The sequence below is a fragment of the Pararge aegeria genome, chromosome 4 (assembly GCF_905163445.1).
Source record: "Pararge aegeria chromosome 4, ilParAegt1.1, whole genome shotgun sequence".
In the NCBI taxonomy this organism is placed as follows: Eukaryota; Metazoa; Arthropoda; class Insecta; order Lepidoptera; family Nymphalidae; genus Pararge; species Pararge aegeria.
This window is the reverse complement of record NC_053183.1, coordinates 8,706,955-8,721,092: the sequence shown is the minus strand read 5'-3', so window position 1 is coordinate 8,721,092 and position 14,138 is coordinate 8,706,955. Positions and strand designations below refer to the sequence as shown.

The window sequence follows — 14,138 nt, the reverse complement described above, 5'->3', positions numbered from 1 at the left end:
TATTGTAAAATGATGATCGTTTCTATAAAAACTACGACTAACCCACTTTCAAATTGTAGCCGATTTCTAAAGTTTCTTTGAAACGACAAAAGGTGATAACAAAATATAAAACCATTCAGATTTAATGCAGAATAATAGGTGCACCGTAAGACTGAAGAAAAATCTAGTTCAAAGCAGTTTTAGCGGCCTGAAGATTAAAGATTTATTTTTTTAATTATAAGCTATGTAAAAATAATATCTTAAAACCTTTTAAACTTTTTCACGTTTCTTTATCAAAGGTAAAAGGCCAAAACGTAAAATCATTGACTAAAGTATGTTAAAATACTTTTATTAGATTGATGATTACATTAGATTGATTGATTACTTTAAAAATCAATCTAATAAACATTTACCACTAGAAATTATTTCAGGATCACACGAAATAAATTGATTTTGAGGTATCATTTAAAAATTAAATTGTAATCTAATTGTTTGCGCAAAACTTGAATAATATTTTGAAGGTGTGAATCTCGCTCAATATAAATATTATCGTGGGAAAAATTCATTTTAGTTACTGAAGCGTTTCAAACAGTAAACGCGGCGGTGTCATCGACTCTGGAATATACAGGCATGAGAACGGGCTACGCGTTAGTATAAAAAGTTTATAGCATTTAGTATTGCGTCTGGGATTTGCATTTGATGTTCTGGATAGCGGCTAAATTAAGTGATAAAAAGTACCATCAAGTTCCATTTGAGCTATAGTTACTTATTTGTGCAAATTGAAAATTGTAGGAGTTCTATCAGTCGGCCCGATTTTAAGGATAGGTATATATAGGGTTTATCGTTACAAAATAATTGTGTTGTTTTTCTTTTATGGCCAAATGCTCGCATCACTTTGTCAAAGTTTTGATAAATAAAAACGGTTTCACCAATCATTGCTTTTTGTGTTAGATAATGAGATTGTGCTTAAAAGTAACGATATGCTTGCTTTTAAGGAAGTTGTTTGAAGACAATTTGAGTTTTTAATCGAATTAGGTTTTGTATTTATTGTAAGTGGACAGAGAGCGACAAACCCTCGTCTGACCGGTCAACGGCCTGAATTGCTTTACGTCATTTTATCGGAGGCTGACACGACGAGACATTGGCACCGTGCTTACGAATTGATTCGGCACGGTTCACCGTCGGCTTTCCGGTAACTGACTCTATCATTAACACCCACTGTGTTACTGTTTGTCAACGGAAGTGTGAACAAACAGTGTTTTTGAACAAAATCGAAACTCATTCTACCCAGAACGCCTTAATTGTTCAGTCGGAATTCGATTTCTATCGAGGCTTTTCGTTAAACTTTTTCAGATTACCGACCATTCTTAAATAAACACCTGGGTATATAGTATTTAGAAGCGAGGGGATTTTTTCATAAGCTCAAATAATAATAAAACCTTTGGGTCTATTTCAACGGAAGTTATAATTAGGTACCACAATAAAATTAAGTTTTTACGGTATGCAGATATCTTATAGAAATAAAGTCTACACTACAATGTCCCATTCATTGGAACTCCACGAGTGGTGTAATGATTTTGTTGATTTAAAGTCGCCATATTTCACCAGGTCGACACGCAGTTAATCACAATATAATAGTATGATAATCTATTCTCGGTGTTCCGTAGTATAAACCTGGAGTGAATGCATGAGTTTCTAAGAATGCGTTCATCAATTGCGTGTGAAAAATCTAGAATTGCACGAAGCGGCGGGCTTTGCCGTCTGTAATTACCTCGCCCACGTTACACTTGGAATCGTCCATTGCTACAATCTCCTTTTGATTATGATCGCACATGTCGAACACATCCGTTCCTATTAAACATAACCCTTAAATCCTTATAAATTTATTAATAGGTCTCTTCTTAAGGTTTTACAATTGCATTTGTACTGTAAAATATTTTAAAGCTTATCTGTGTTTAACTATTTAGCAGTTATTTAGCAGTTACCGTATTATAGCGAGAAGCCCGAATAGGTAGGTATATTTTCTACAATGGTGATACTGCGTATACCGATTTATCGTTATCATCTTTATCATCGGCCTATTATTGTTCCATTGCTAGACACATGACTCTCTACGCGCTTTTAACTGTTTTCTATTTAGTCAGTAATGATTTAAACAGGGTTATTTGGGAGGAGTTTTTCCCGCTAAGTAAGATTGTTAGGTAAGATTTTATTATTATATTTTTTTCAAATAAATATACTACGACAATACACACATCGCCATCTAGCCCCAAAGCAAGCGTACCTTGTTTTATGGGTACTAAGATTATTGATGAATACTTTTATGAATAATAAACTTATAATATACATATAAACACCCAGACACCGAAAAACATTCATGTTAATCACACATATATTTACCAGTTGTAGGAATCGAACCCACGGCCTTGGACTCAGAAAGAAGGGTCGCTGCCCACTGCGCCAATCGGCCGTCAATACTATTGCGAATTGAACAGAACTCATTTTCTGACTTTGGGAATCCATCCTAGAACTTCGTGTCCCATAGTTATGCTATCCACTATACCAACGAGGTACTTATAGGTTGGCACGTCCTATCGCACACCATTAAAATATTAAATGTGCCAACGTATCATCGACAAGAAACTCCTTTAAAAATGTAATTGACTTGTGATCTCTTTGTTACAGAGCCACCTGCCAATCCGAGTGGTGAATTGCCTGTCACAATAGAACACCAACAGGACACGAACATGTCCAGCAACTTATCGAGGAACGACGCCAACTGTGACAAGACTGGGACTTGCTACGACGGTAATTGTAAAAATAACCACCCACTCCTTGTTCGTTGTGCCTTAATAATATTTAGTTTAGGTTTGTTTGTAAAGAAGTTACCAGACGTAAATAAACCTTTTCTCTTTTACTTTTTCGTGACTCCTTGATGTAGAGTAGGGCATGAAAGTGGTTGAGCACTTTCTATTCAATGTCCTATAGGTAAGAGTGTCCTTGTAGATCTAACACGCATAAAAATTTTATATTATGTGGTTAGTAGTAAACAATTTCGCGGCAAATGCAATACTACTGCTATTACACTTACTGCTATTTAAATACCTATATATATATTTTTATAGTAACTTTTAAAAATCATATGTTTTATGTTATTTATTTTTAAATATTTTATACGCTCACAAAGCACCTTTCTCACGAGCAAAGCTTTTGACTTTTCCATATTTTTATTGCAAATTTATCCAGCTATGGGAAATACTAACACTGGTTCCCGTGTGGCTATACTGTTAGCCTTTTCTCACCCTACTATCTCTTTAGGAGATAACTATATCCTTGTCCATCGTTTCTTCTTTACTTTAATATCACTTATTTTAGTTCAAATAGTGCCGGTAAAAAGTTGATTTTGTCCCATTCGGTTAATGTATGGTAACTTCTACAAATCAAACTGTACTTATCTTAACAATCTCGGCTACTAATGTACGATGCTATTTCAGTATCGGTGCACTGCAAGGATACGAGGATCGCAGTGCAAGTCCGCACGAATAAGCCTTTCAATGGAAGAATTTATGCACTCGGTCGCTCGGAGACATGCAATATCGATGTTGTGAACAGTGATCTATTTAGATTGGACCTCACGATGGCCGGGCAAGATTGCAATACACAGAGCGTCGTAAGTCGTTTTGAACAGTTTTTTTAGCTTTTTATGTAATTTACTTATCTTTACGCGCAGATAAATCTGTATTATATTTATTTTGATTGAAATGGTAGATATGTTTCTGTGCTGGGAAGTTTACAACGGGTTCCCCGGACGTCCAATAAAGCCAACGAGAGGGACATGCCGTGGTGGTTTTTAGTTCGGGTAAACGAGTCCCACATAACCTCTGTCCTGCCCAAAAGGACAGAGGTAGCCATAAAGCTTTCCCACTACGACAAAAAAAAAGATATGTTTCTGTAAATGTAGTAGTAAAACAGTTCAACGACATTATAACTGCCCTCATCTCCGCTAGAAAGGTAGATACTAAATTTTACTTCAAAATATCAATTAAGTACCTCTTTGATCGATAACAAAAATAAAAGTTTGATCGAAGAACTAGGTTCTTACTTGTTAAATTTCAGTACTTACTTACAGTTATTTTTCATTTTATTGTAACTTTAACAGTAAACAGATATCGGATATTGGTTAACTCAACGAGTGAAATGTAATAAGTACCTATTAGGTATATCGCTGGGTTTCCTTGGTTTTTACGATAATCTACTATTCCAAATTTAAATCCAAATTCGTATTTCGTCTGTCATTGAATTAAAAACACACAGAATCCTCATTCAGCCATTATTGTATGCAATGTATTGTGTGCAAAAACACGCGCTCAAAACTTTTTCCCATATCGTTTAGAACATTAGTGACTTATCGTTTGTTCTTGAAACCATTATAAAGTGGAGTCGTTTTTGATGCTTCAATTAGATTAGTCGTATACACGGTTTCCGTATTTTTTTAATTCTGTGTCGACGGTCTATAAATTGATAAATTTTCAGACTGGCGTATATTCCAACACGGTTGTCCTTCAACATCACAGCGTGGTAATGACAAAAGCGGACAAGATCTACAAAGTGAAGTGTACATACGACATGAGTTCGAAGAACATCACATTTGGAATGGTGCCCATCAGGTGTGTAACAGTACATTGGCACAATAACGTATGTTTCACGCAATTGGAGTCGCACTGCAAAATATTTATGACGAACGATTACCTTTACATGACGATGCGCTAGAAGAATACCAAATAAAGGCACTAGTAATAAATTTTGTATCGACTGTGCCTGCGCAGGCACATGCGCAGACTTTCTGTATCCCAAGTATAAAATTTGCAGGCTTGCAAACGTGTAATCGCTTTCGCGCATCGTAACATTGTACCTTCATAGCATAAATGCTTTATGTCATTCGTTTCAGAGTAGGAAATTCTATACTACAGATTTTTATTTTATAAACACTAGCTGTCGAATTTAGGGCAATATTGAGATTTGAAACAATGACGATACACTCTGACGCTAAAGCGTTTGGATACTCGAAAACGAAACTACGATTGTGAATGTACTAATCTCGTTCAAAGGGTAAAAATTTGCCTAGATAAGTCAAAAAAAGAAAATAAGAGGCGGCTATTTCGTAAACAGACAGATACTTCAAGACGGTCTTTGATTTAAACGACACGAGCTGTTAAGCAAAACTATCATGATCTGGCACATCTGTGCCAGAAAATCCCAATCTCAATGTTGGTTGCTGGGTTTTCCGTTGGTTGTTGATTTTTTCATACGCAACCACAAATTAATACCTACTAATCATACATAAGAATATGAATTGTAGAACTGTTTTAAACAGTTATTTCTATTTATGAGTAAGATATAATATGCAAATATACCGCACGACAATCGACGAATTTTCCCGATACCGTAATATAAATATAATAACATTATTAGAAAGTCTGGCTATTTCCAGACTGCCGTCATATCTTTTCAAAAACGGCAATTTATGTTTTGTTTCTTGGATAAATTAATTATTGCACAAGCTGCAGCAAGATATACCGTAAATACCAAATGATGTCAATAAAACAATTCACATACCAATACACCTGAACACGAGTACCTACCTATAAAATTCTATTGACCCAATATCGCTTCTGAATTATACATAAAACAATTAGATTCACCCAGCACTAGCGGCATGCAAACGTGATGGGAATAATAAACGTATTTACCACTTAGAACGGATTTTCTAATAAACTTCGCCGAAATGCGATAAAATCGTTATACCTTCCTTCTAAGGTACCCAATAAGACACTAAATATTCCCGAGTTACTAAATACTTTTTATTCAATACTTCAGTTTAAATCAAATATTCGTCGGAACTAGAATAATAACTTTCAGTCACGTAACAATGTTAATGCTACTTTCTAGACGTATACTTACTTAATGTAGGTAGGTACGTTTTAGCATTCTACAAATACATTTTTCGTACTACTCTCACGCACATATTTTTAGTTTTCATCAACCTACCTACTTATATTTAACCGCAAATAGTTTTTAAACCTCGCTCAATTAAAAATTACAATTAGGTTCATACCTTAATATTATCGGAATCAATTTTGTCCAAAAAGTCCTGTGGTTTCATACGTTGTCTATGTTCACGCGTTCCATCTATCTTTATCTACAGGCAAAAGTGGGAAAAGACTAGCTAACCTATTCATAGATCGACTACTATCGTAAAATTGTGGTTAAATGCACGATAAAAATAAATGTTAATAAATGCTAGATCTAACTCACCCGTAATTGCGGATTTATAATGACTACCACATTTCCTTCAGAGACCCCGAGATGATATCGATCACTGCGGCACCCGAGGCGCCGCCACCGCGTATCCGCATCCTGGACAGCCGCCAGCGAGAAGTGGAGACCGTGCGAATCGGAGACAGGCTTACCTTCCGCATCGAGATACCCGAAGACAGTGAGTAATGGTTTTTTATCCAGCCACTAAACGGTTGCTCTATACAAGTTTATCTGGTGCACTTCTATCTTCTTGTGTATACAAGGTTTTAATTAACCTGCCATGAAAATAAAATCAATTAATTCAATGAACAGTGCTATGTTCCGCGACAAAACCGAACTACGGTGTGCCAAATAAATCTACCAGAATACGCTTTCTATGCGCATTTTCCTCCCGAGCATCCTCAGAGTATTTGGACGCACGTTTAATTAAAAATAAAGAAAGCCTTGACAACATAAGGATTATTGTTTTCTCGAGACTTTTGACCGCAATACCTTTTCTATTTTTACATCTTCGATTTCCATTTATTTTTACAGCTCCGTACGGCATTTTTGCACGCAGCTGTGTTGCAATGGCGAAGGATTCAAAGAGCACCTTCCAGATTGGACGCACGTTTAATTAAAAATAAAGAAAGCCTTGACAACATAAGGATTATTGTTTTCTCGAGACTTTTGACCGCAATACCTTTTCTATTTTTACATCTTCGATTTCCATTTATTTTTACAGCTCCGTACGGCATTTTTGCACGCAGCTGTGTTGCAATGGCGAAGGATTCAAAGAGCACCTTCCAGATTATCGACGACGAAGGGTTAGTATATAAACAATACAACTCCGTAGTACATTACATTTGACGGCCAAACCTACAAATACAATTTTCGTACTAACCTTTCTTAGTGCGCAGCGACCCTGCTTTCTGAGTCCAAAGCTGTGGGTTCGATTCCCACAACTGGAGAATGGTCGTAGTATATTTATTACTATTTATTTATTAATGTAATTTTTCTCGTAAGCAAGCCAGCGTTTGCAATATAAGCGCATAATTTTTTTTAGCGCATAAAGTTTGAACGACATAACATTGCAAATCTTTGAATTTATTTTCTTTTCTCAACTATAATTTGAATATTTACTACATATAAAACTTTCTCCTGAATCAGTACATAAATTGCTTAAACTGCATTAAATTCCATTGTAACGTTAAAAAGATTTAAGCGTACAAGCAGCGGGACCGACTTTGTTTTATACTATACATGGTATACACCTAATGTTTAACATTTAACGCGTTTTCTGAAAGCTATTTGTTATTATAGTATATACTTCAACCGAAACTCAGATAGTATGTACATTTTTCCAGATGTCCAGTTGATCCTTCGATATTCCCAGCGTTCTCACCCGACGGCAACGCTCTCCAGTCAGTGTACGAAGCATTCAGATTCACTGAATCTTACGGTGTCATATTCCAGTGCAACGTCAAATACTGCCTTGGACCTTGTGAGCCTGTGAGTAGTTATCAGTACAGGTATTTATTGTATACTTGATGGTCGCTGAGTGCGAGTCTTATAAGAACACTCAGAGTCACGAGCGGGCGATAGAGAGAGTTATGCTAGGAGTAACTCTACGTGATCAAGTCAAAAATGAAGAGATCCTATGTAGGTAACTTTCTAAAAGAACCAGAGTTACCTACATAGCGCATTAGAGTTACATACGAGTCGCAAAGCTGAAGTGGCAATGAGCGGACAACGTGGCTCGGAAAACCGATGGATGTTAAGGTGCTGGAATGGCGACCTCGCATCGGTAAACGCAGCGTTGGTAGACTCCCGACGCGACGAGGAGGATAGGGAAAACGAGTCGCAGGGAGCCGCTGGACCTAAGATGCACAGGACTGCGGTATTTTTGAACTCTCTTCACCAGAACTATGTCCAGCAATGCACATCCATTGGTTGACATGATAGTGCCGACCTGAAGTACTTCGTACCATATAACGACTCTCATCTATTAAAGTAATCCGAAGTGGCAATTCCCATACAAAATTACTAATTTCGACTGACTATTGTGGCGATCAAAATATAAGAAATACAAATGGGTTGAGCAATTCTGGAGTTTTTGCGCAACGCACTGCAATATATAAATAAATATATAATTAAGATAGACTAACCTTTTAATTCTAACGCCCATTAATTTAAATGAACTATTTTGTTACGCTGATTTCACTGATGCCATATGATGTCATCGTCTTGGGAAATTACACTTCTTATTTACTGTAGTTACCTACTTGTTCATCAACAAAATACAAACTAAGCTATAATCCATTAGCCTTAAAACATGATGTTTAATTTTGTTAATTATATATTTCAGGCAATGTGCGAATGGGGAAGAGAATCGATTGAGTCCTGGGGCAGAAAGAGACGTTCGTTGCCTCAGAACGAAACAGGTGAACCGCACAACCAAGAGGAAGATATGAATATCTCCCAAGAGATCCTAGTTCTCGATTTTGGTGATGAGCGACAGAGCACTGACTTCTTAAGGTCAGATAAGCCAGGTGGCACTGCATCGGAAACTAACTTTGGCGGTAAGAATTTTGTTCACAGATCTGGATTAAGTTGTTTCATTTAATAAATTTATTTGTTTTCATCACTAGAATATTTTCATCTTCACAAAATTCAAATCTACGAGTTTTTATGAAAACACTGCATGACGTTTAAATGTTCAAACAATGTTTTAATGTTTTATTTTTGTCTCTTGCAGAAAAAACAGTTACGATTGTAGAGCCATGTCCCAGCAAGGCTTCGGTGTTATTACTGGGAGTTGCTTGTGCACTCTTAGTGCTCTTATACATCGCCACAATCTTTTGCTATTACATGCGTAAATGGCTGACACCTCCGAAGCATATGTCATAATCTACTTTATCCAAGGGGCCATAGCAATAATTTGCGGTCTTAAACAAATTTCGTAACGTTCCAATGCCTGTATTACTGAGGAACTTGTGATACAAATGACTGATTCGAAATTCCATAATGTAACGTTCATGTCATTATATCCGTCCATTTCGTAGGTTAAGATATTGTGGTGACCGAATATGTCGAATGAAATGTAACCACCGCGTGTTTTGCATTTACCTGAAGGTAACCCATTGCATTTTAAAGCATTTAATATTTTTTATAAGTAGTTTTATGAATAGAGGTACAACTTGTCGTAAATATTAAATTGAAATTTTTTCAAATGATGTTGTAATGCTTATTATATCATAAAGTCTCATCAAATTTAGGTAATATAGACGATAGGTGCCTAAGTATACGGATTTAGTATGCATTCTGACTTTGCATTTATTATTGAATAAGCTATAGCTAGAACAATTTTGAAACTTTAGCTCTTTTGGAATATTCCCCGAAAATTTTATAATTTATTATTAGCCTATGGATTTAAGGGGAATATTCTGAATTTTTATAATGACTAGTTAAGAATTAAATTGGCAGAACTTCTCTAGGTTAAAGAATTACTATTATTTAGGAGTACTTAATTAATTTTATTGTGCCCATTAATTACTTAAACGCATTTATACTTGTAACAATTATTTAATAAATCTTTTTAGAGTGAAAAAACAATCTTGTAAATATACTGTTATCTGTCGCTTGACGCTAACAGTTATTATTTCTTTTAAATTATAGGACTTTCAGTTGGGTTCTGCAGAAATTGGAATTTATTTTATACAATTTAATCAGTGTACCGGTGTTTCTCTTAACCCAACTTGAGATTTCTTTTTTATTTATTTAGAATTACTCATAATACACTTATTTATTTTCTTATTTTATTTTATAAATGAAATAAATTTGTACAAATCATACTATTTTTTATTTCATCACATTTGTAAACTATAACAGAACAATCAGTATTAAATACTTATAAATAAGAAACAACTAAGAGATTTTATCTAATACAAACACTAATTTTTCTTGCTGAGATGCCTACATTGCATCAACCAACAATTTGCTATAAAGACTGTCCAGTATTTCTTTTTGGAGGTTAGTTTCTAGCTGCTCAGTATTGCAGCCAAAAACTTTTTCAAAGTTCTTTAAAAATATTGGCATCATTTTATCAGTCGTGCACATAACACCCGTTTCTCTGGTCAAAGAAGTAACACCTTTATCTTCAATCCCACAAGGGTCAATATGCTCGAACCATGATAGATCATTGTCACAATTCAAAGAGATTCCATGTGTAGTGACATACCTGGATGCGTGTATGCCAATGGCTGCAATTTTGTTATCGTCAACCCAAACGCCTGTATGTGGTGATCGAGCAGCTTTTATACCTACAACAATAAATTTTGGTATAGAATTGCTTTAATTTTGATTTTTGGCAAAGATCCTTATATCCATATATTAGTGAAATATATATTGTGGGATCACACATGTCAACATTTGGTGATAATGTTTTCTTATCTACACTTTGCCAGTGAGGTGGATCGAATAGAATAGTATAGAAAAACTTTATTGCAACACGACACAAAAGCAAAAACACAAGGATAACAGTAATAATACTTAGTGCTGGGGTGCAAATCTGGCCTTATCACTAAAAGTCATCTTTTAAAGGCAACCTGAGCGTACAAAGGGGATAAAAAAGATACTTTAGAATTACGCTCTTTCAAACTAGAGAGGAGACACATATGCCCTATGGTTGGGTGGTCATCAGCTGCTAATGATAAAACATTTTCTTTCCATCCTAATACAACTTACCTAGTTCATTACACATGTTTATAACAGTCTCTTCTAAACTGTTAACATACCACCGAACACTTGTTTTGAAGTGTTTCAAATTAATAATTGGGTATGCAACTAATTGTCCTGGTCCGTGAAATGTGATTAGGCCACCTCTATTTGTTTTGCGAAACTCTGCTCCTAAATTCTTGAGTCTTATTATGTCTTCTTTGGGGGTTTCATCTCGTATACCTAGAGATTCAGATAAGTTAAAGACAACCTAACTTACTAATCTTTGTAACAAATTTTAATTAGATGAGGGTGAACATTTTTTTGCACATACAACAGGCCAACCAAAATACGGAGACAGAGCCAGGAACAGAAGAAAAACATTTTTGGTTCTAAAAAATAAAATACTATACCATAACTTCCAAAAATAGATCAAGCAGTGTATGGAGCTGAATATTTTATTTTGGTTAACAGAAATAGGTAACATATTATGTTTACAGATTACAAGACAAAACTTAATATTTGAGATTCTTTACTATAAAAATAGAAGAATTTTAAAACATCAACTAAAATAAATATATTCCTAGGTTTAGTATGATTGCAGTGCACTCTAGGCATGCTCCTAATTATTTTGATTTTGTTTGACATTTATTAAAAGTTTGTCCATTACAACAAAGTCATGCCAGCAAGTACCTGAGCATTCTGGTACAACTCCACATAGAAACCGAGCAAGCCTAATTAGTTAGCCCACCACCATCCACATACCATTTTAGACTGTATTATCACTTACCATTACATAAGTGAACTTGCAGTCAAGGGTTAACTTTAAGTGAAATTAATTGTAAAAATAATAATCTCTTTCTTAAAATATAAGTAAAGAAACATAACTCATCATAATTTATGAAAAATAATTATATATCGTAAAAAAGAAATAATTGGCAACTTAGCAGTCTCACATCTACGCAGAGGGCAGAGACTTCTCTCATAGCAGAGAGCTAGGTTTTAAGTAAACGTTTTTTAAACAAAAAACTCTCTATTGGTCTCTTTTATTTAAATTTTTGAGACTGCAAAGGTTGTAATGAACTGAGGTTATAATTTTAATTTCTCACCTACAGTATAGACCGGCTTATGTTCTACGAATAACAGAGTGTCGTAGTCTCCATTCACTCCTTTCATCATAGCTTCAAGGTGCTTTCGTGCTATGGAAGACTGTATTTTGTACGCCGTATCGTAGCTTATAAGACCCAATTTCCATACTTTCACCATTTTGATTAATGAAGGTCATAAATCTGACACCTTTTAATTATAAAAATGTGTGATGGATATTTAGTGTAGTTTGCAAATGTGATGTTTTCAGTTTTACTAAATAATTAACACTAGATCGAAAAACAGTCGGAAGACAATCTGTCAAAAAATTCAAAACAAACACCAAAAACCAAATGTCAGTTTGACTTTGAAAGTTTCCGGTTTTCTTTGTGCCAGAGTTATTATAAGATAGCATTAAATTCTTATTTTTGCAAATAGCTTAAAATCAAAGAAACTTTATATTGTACCAATAACAGATATATAATGCTAGCTTAAGAAGTTTCTATCAATAATAGATTAATAATTGTTGCTAAAAATTAACAGCGCCATCTATTGTATAGTACTCGAATTACGTGTCGATCGTAAACAACTATGTAAAGTGATACTTGTAATCAAAATTGCTGTTAAGGTAGTAGTTTCACTGCTTACCACTAGAGTGCACTCTTTTAAACACAATTCGTCAACATGATATGGACTCATCATAGGTAGGTACAACAGGAGTGTGGGACCTCAACATAGCTGGACATAACTTGGTTACTTTCAGGCGATTCAGTCCTTCCGTGTTCCCTGTCCGTAGGGCGGTGTTTTGATCGTTACGTAAACCAGCTGTTAATATAAACATTGTTGTGTTTATAAGACAGAAGACTTTAAACTTTCAATATTGTTTTATGATGCACTGAATATCTAGTGTTGAGCTATTATTTTGAGCAGTTTGAATTACAAGTCTGTTTTTAACGTATATTTGTTGTTTTTACTGCCGGCAAAGCCGTGCTAAGTACTTTGAAATATAACCCTTATGATAATAGTGGCGCATTACTTGAATGTCGTGTTTAGACAAAGTATTGGTGAGATCAGAGATGTGGAGTTCGCTGAAACGATGACAACAGGGGTAAGTTTTGCGAAGTAGGAAACTAGTTCAGGCTTTTTTTGCAGGTGGTATACATAAACTTATTTTAAGAAAGGTAGGTACTCAGAAATTATTTTAGTTGGCAGTAAGTAACATACATTGAAAGTTAAATAGACTATAAAAGACTATAAATCATAAAGTTTCACTGCGAAGAAAAGGCATGGAATAGATATTTATGTTTAAATAACCTAATAATATGTGCGTAACTATGACAGAGTTTTATAAATAGCTATATACCATTATACCTACCCAATAACATTAGAAAATAAGTTTTAATGAACATGTTTTGAGTTTTACCAATTATCTATACCTACGTATCAGAGGTTTGATCGTTGCAAGGAGTAATCTATGTTTTTTAAACTTTATTAAAATCCAAGTGTCTCTTATCCATACAAACTTTATAAATGCGAATGTCTGTCTGTTTGTTTGTTTAGTCAACCACAGCATCGACCTTGATGAAATTAGGTACAAACGTACCTATATGACATGCGACATGCATGATGCATCCTTGAGATGGAAATAAGTAATTTTCTATCCCAGAAAAGCACCCGTACAGCGGTGACGGTGGTAAGAACTTCTCCTTTACTTTCGAAGACAAGCAGTGGCGTGCACTTCATACATGCACACAAGCATTACATACACAAATTATTTTATATAGCTCATCATGGAGGGGAATATTTCTATTTTATACTATATCTGCTTTATGCATACCCTGGTCGAAGACCCTGTGCACGCCACTGGATCCGAGCCCTGTAGTGGGCAGGTATCTAATGATGATGATGAATACCCGCGCAGGTGACGGTCCCAGGGGATTTAAACATAACTTTTTTTTACTACGTATACTACTTTTCCCTTATTTATCTGTGAAAAATTCGCCTCTCGCGACACGCGGGCGAGCTATGTAGAGGCATTTCCGTAGACGCTAGACAGGGTG

General features: G+C 35.2%; 2 protein-coding genes across 2 annotated transcripts in view; one reads left to right on the top strand and one right to left on the bottom strand.

The window, feature by feature from the left end:
• Positions 1-9,249, top strand: part of LOC120623513 — a 37,668-nt gene extending 28,419 nt beyond the window's left edge. Inside the window, exons 8-15 of the mRNA XM_039889563.1 lie at positions 2,665-2,787; positions 3,474-3,649; positions 4,513-4,646; positions 6,336-6,475; positions 7,022-7,103; positions 7,644-7,788; positions 8,645-8,828; positions 9,044-9,249. Of these exons, the coding sequence (XP_039745497.1) occupies positions 2,665-2,787; positions 3,474-3,649; positions 4,513-4,646; positions 6,336-6,475; positions 7,022-7,103; positions 7,644-7,788; positions 8,645-8,828; positions 9,044-9,186 (1,127 nt within the window). The 3' untranslated portion in view covers positions 9,187-9,249. The remainder of the gene's footprint in view (positions 1-2,664; positions 2,788-3,473; positions 3,650-4,512; positions 4,647-6,335; positions 6,476-7,021; positions 7,104-7,643; positions 7,789-8,644; positions 8,829-9,043) is intronic.
• Positions 9,250-10,121: 872 nt separating this feature from the next.
• LOC120637811 (putative lipoyltransferase 2, mitochondrial) lies at positions 10,122-12,401 on the bottom strand. The gene is made up of 3 exons (XM_039909835.1): positions 12,102-12,401; positions 11,023-11,235; positions 10,122-10,598 (listed from the first exon to the last, which is right to left on the bottom strand). Exons 1-3 carry the CDS (start codon positions 12,256-12,258, stop codon positions 10,252-10,254), a joined length of 717 nt encoding a protein of 238 aa, XP_039765769.1. The 5' UTR covers positions 12,259-12,401; the 3' UTR covers positions 10,122-10,251.
• Between the last annotated feature and the right edge of the window lie 1,737 nt (positions 12,402-14,138).